Source organism: Nicotiana tomentosiformis, chromosome 2 (assembly GCF_000390325.3).
Source record: "Nicotiana tomentosiformis chromosome 2, ASM39032v3, whole genome shotgun sequence".
In the NCBI taxonomy this organism is placed as follows: Eukaryota; Viridiplantae; Streptophyta; class Magnoliopsida; order Solanales; family Solanaceae; genus Nicotiana; species Nicotiana tomentosiformis.
In genome coordinates, this window is record NC_090813.1 from 36,262,620 (window position 1) to 36,264,866 (window position 2,247).

Below are 2,247 nucleotides of genomic sequence, written 5' to 3' on the forward strand. Positions count from 1 at the left end.
TTGTATTTTTAACTTGCCTTTTCTTTTGCAATGTATTCACTTTTATAGTGACATGTTTTAACACAGTGTGTGCAAATCTTGTTCTCAGGAAGTGTGAGGTACTTGCTTTTGGGATCCCACTTAGGTGTCAGGTTCCCAAAGCCAAGTCCTCTTCTGTTGCTACTATGGTGTTCTTGTAGCCATGAAAGTGCATTGGAGGACCTATTCCATTTACAAGTTCTGTCTAGCTCATACTTGACCTTGCTTAGATCCTCCTTTAGGATTCTTACATGCTCATCCCTTTTGTACAACTCATCTTTCATTTTTCCTATATTTTATTCTAAAGTGAGTTGTGTGTGATCAACTGTCTTTTTACCTGTTCCTAATTTCAGTTTTAGATTTACAGATCTAAGTTCTAGGATAGTTAAGTCAAGTGTATGAATCTGGTTCTTCAACATAGTATTTTCACTTACAGTTTCACTAACCCTAAGTTCTAGGTTTTTGCACTTAGCCTTCAAAATCATACATTCTTTAGACAGTTGTTCCTTTTTGTTATTTACATCCTCAGATTCATCAATTAGTTCTAGTAGTAACTCATATAGCCTTTCTTTAGATAACTATTTAATCTTGTTTTTGAGATGAATTACACTTACCTCAGTTTCTTCATCAGATTCTCTAATGGTCATAAGTGCTTGTTCATCCTCATAATTACCATCTGAGCTTTCATCTGAGCTTCTCCCCAAGCAGCGACCATAGCCTTGGTTGATCCTTTGTTGTTGCTTTTCTTGGGTTGAACTTGTTCCTTCGTTCAGCTCTTTCCTTCTTCCATTCAATTTCTCATAAAGGATAGTTCTTGATGTGGTGATCAGTCTTTCCACACTTGTAGCAGCCATCATTGGTTTGCTTCTCAGGAGCTTTTGACTTGTTATAGCTTCCACTTCTTGAAGAACATTTTCCTCTCCTCAAGTACTTCTTGAAGTCCTTGGTGATCATAGCCATTTCATCATCTTCTAGATCATAACCTTCAGTGATTCTGAGTGCCATGATCATTTCCTTCTTAGGTACATCCATTTTCATGGTTTGTCTCCTAAGTTCATAGGCAGTAAGATTTCCAATAAATTCATCCAGTGGGAGAGTGGCAATATTCTTTGATTCCTGAATGGCTGTGATTTTGCTCTCCCAAGTGATAGGCACAACCCTAGTCAGTATCTTCTCGACTCTATCTTCTTCAGGAATAATCCCTCCAAGAGACTTTAGCTCATTTGTTAGTGTAGTGAACTTTGTGTACATCTAGCAAGGTTCTCATATTGAGAATACAATAGAGTTTCTCAGGATCTATTCACCTGAGGTATTCCTTCATGAGCCACTTATAATGTATCCCAAATTTGCTTAGCAATGGTACAACTTTGGATTCTGCTGTACTCCTCTGGACTAAGTCCACAAACAAGCCATTTCTTGGCTTTAGCATTCTTCTCCCATTTCTTCAAGTCCTCAATAGTGCAATCCGCTCTTGTCTTTGGCACATCTACCCCTTCAATATTTTTCTTCAAGGTATCCAGTGGATCATCGGTGACAATATCCCATAGCTCATAGTCATTTTCTATAACGTGATCTCTCATCCGATTTTTCCACCAAGAGTAGTACTGGCCTTTAAAGAGTGGTGGCCAAGCATTGGATTGCCCTTCCCAGTTTCCAGGTGGTGCACTCATGCTGATTTTCTCCTAAAGTGTAAGCCTCTTCAAGGAGAACTCGCTCCGATACCAATTATTATTTTTATACTTCAATGCCATACAAGAGGGGGGGGGGAGTGATTTGCGTGGGGTCCAATTTTTACGTGCACTGATTATAGAAGGATATGGTTCTTCTATGTGTTTCTTATACTACTGTTACGAAAATAGTAAATGCGAAAAGTAAAGAACACAAGTATTTTTCGTGGAAAACACCCAGCTCAAAAGGTGAAAAAATCACGACCTACTACTCAGTAGGATTTTCCCCAATACTTCACTAAATCACTGAGCCAAAACATCATTTACAAAACTCTTTGTAAACCTAAGGATTACCTCTAATCCCGTTGTGGTAACCAACCTCTAACTATTGCGACAACTTCAAGTTAACTCTAACTTGAATACTCAGAGTACCTAATACAATTGCCTCCAGATAAAGCTGAAAGGTACAATTTGAAAACATTTACTACAATGAAACTAGAATAAAAGACAGACACTTGGAACTGGTTCTTCTATCAGGTTCATGTAGCTTCAGGTTCGCACA

At 38.3% G+C, this 2,247-nt stretch overlaps 1 protein-coding gene across 1 annotated transcript; it reads right to left on the reverse strand.

The window, feature by feature from the left end:
• Positions 1–1,346: 1,346 nt before the first annotated feature.
• LOC138904625 (uncharacterized) lies at positions 1,347–1,688 on the reverse strand. The gene has a single exon (XM_070193129.1). The coding sequence runs from the start codon at positions 1,686–1,688 to the stop codon at positions 1,347–1,349; it is 342 nt and encodes a 113-aa protein (XP_070049230.1).
• Positions 1,689–2,247: the final 559 nt, after the last annotated feature.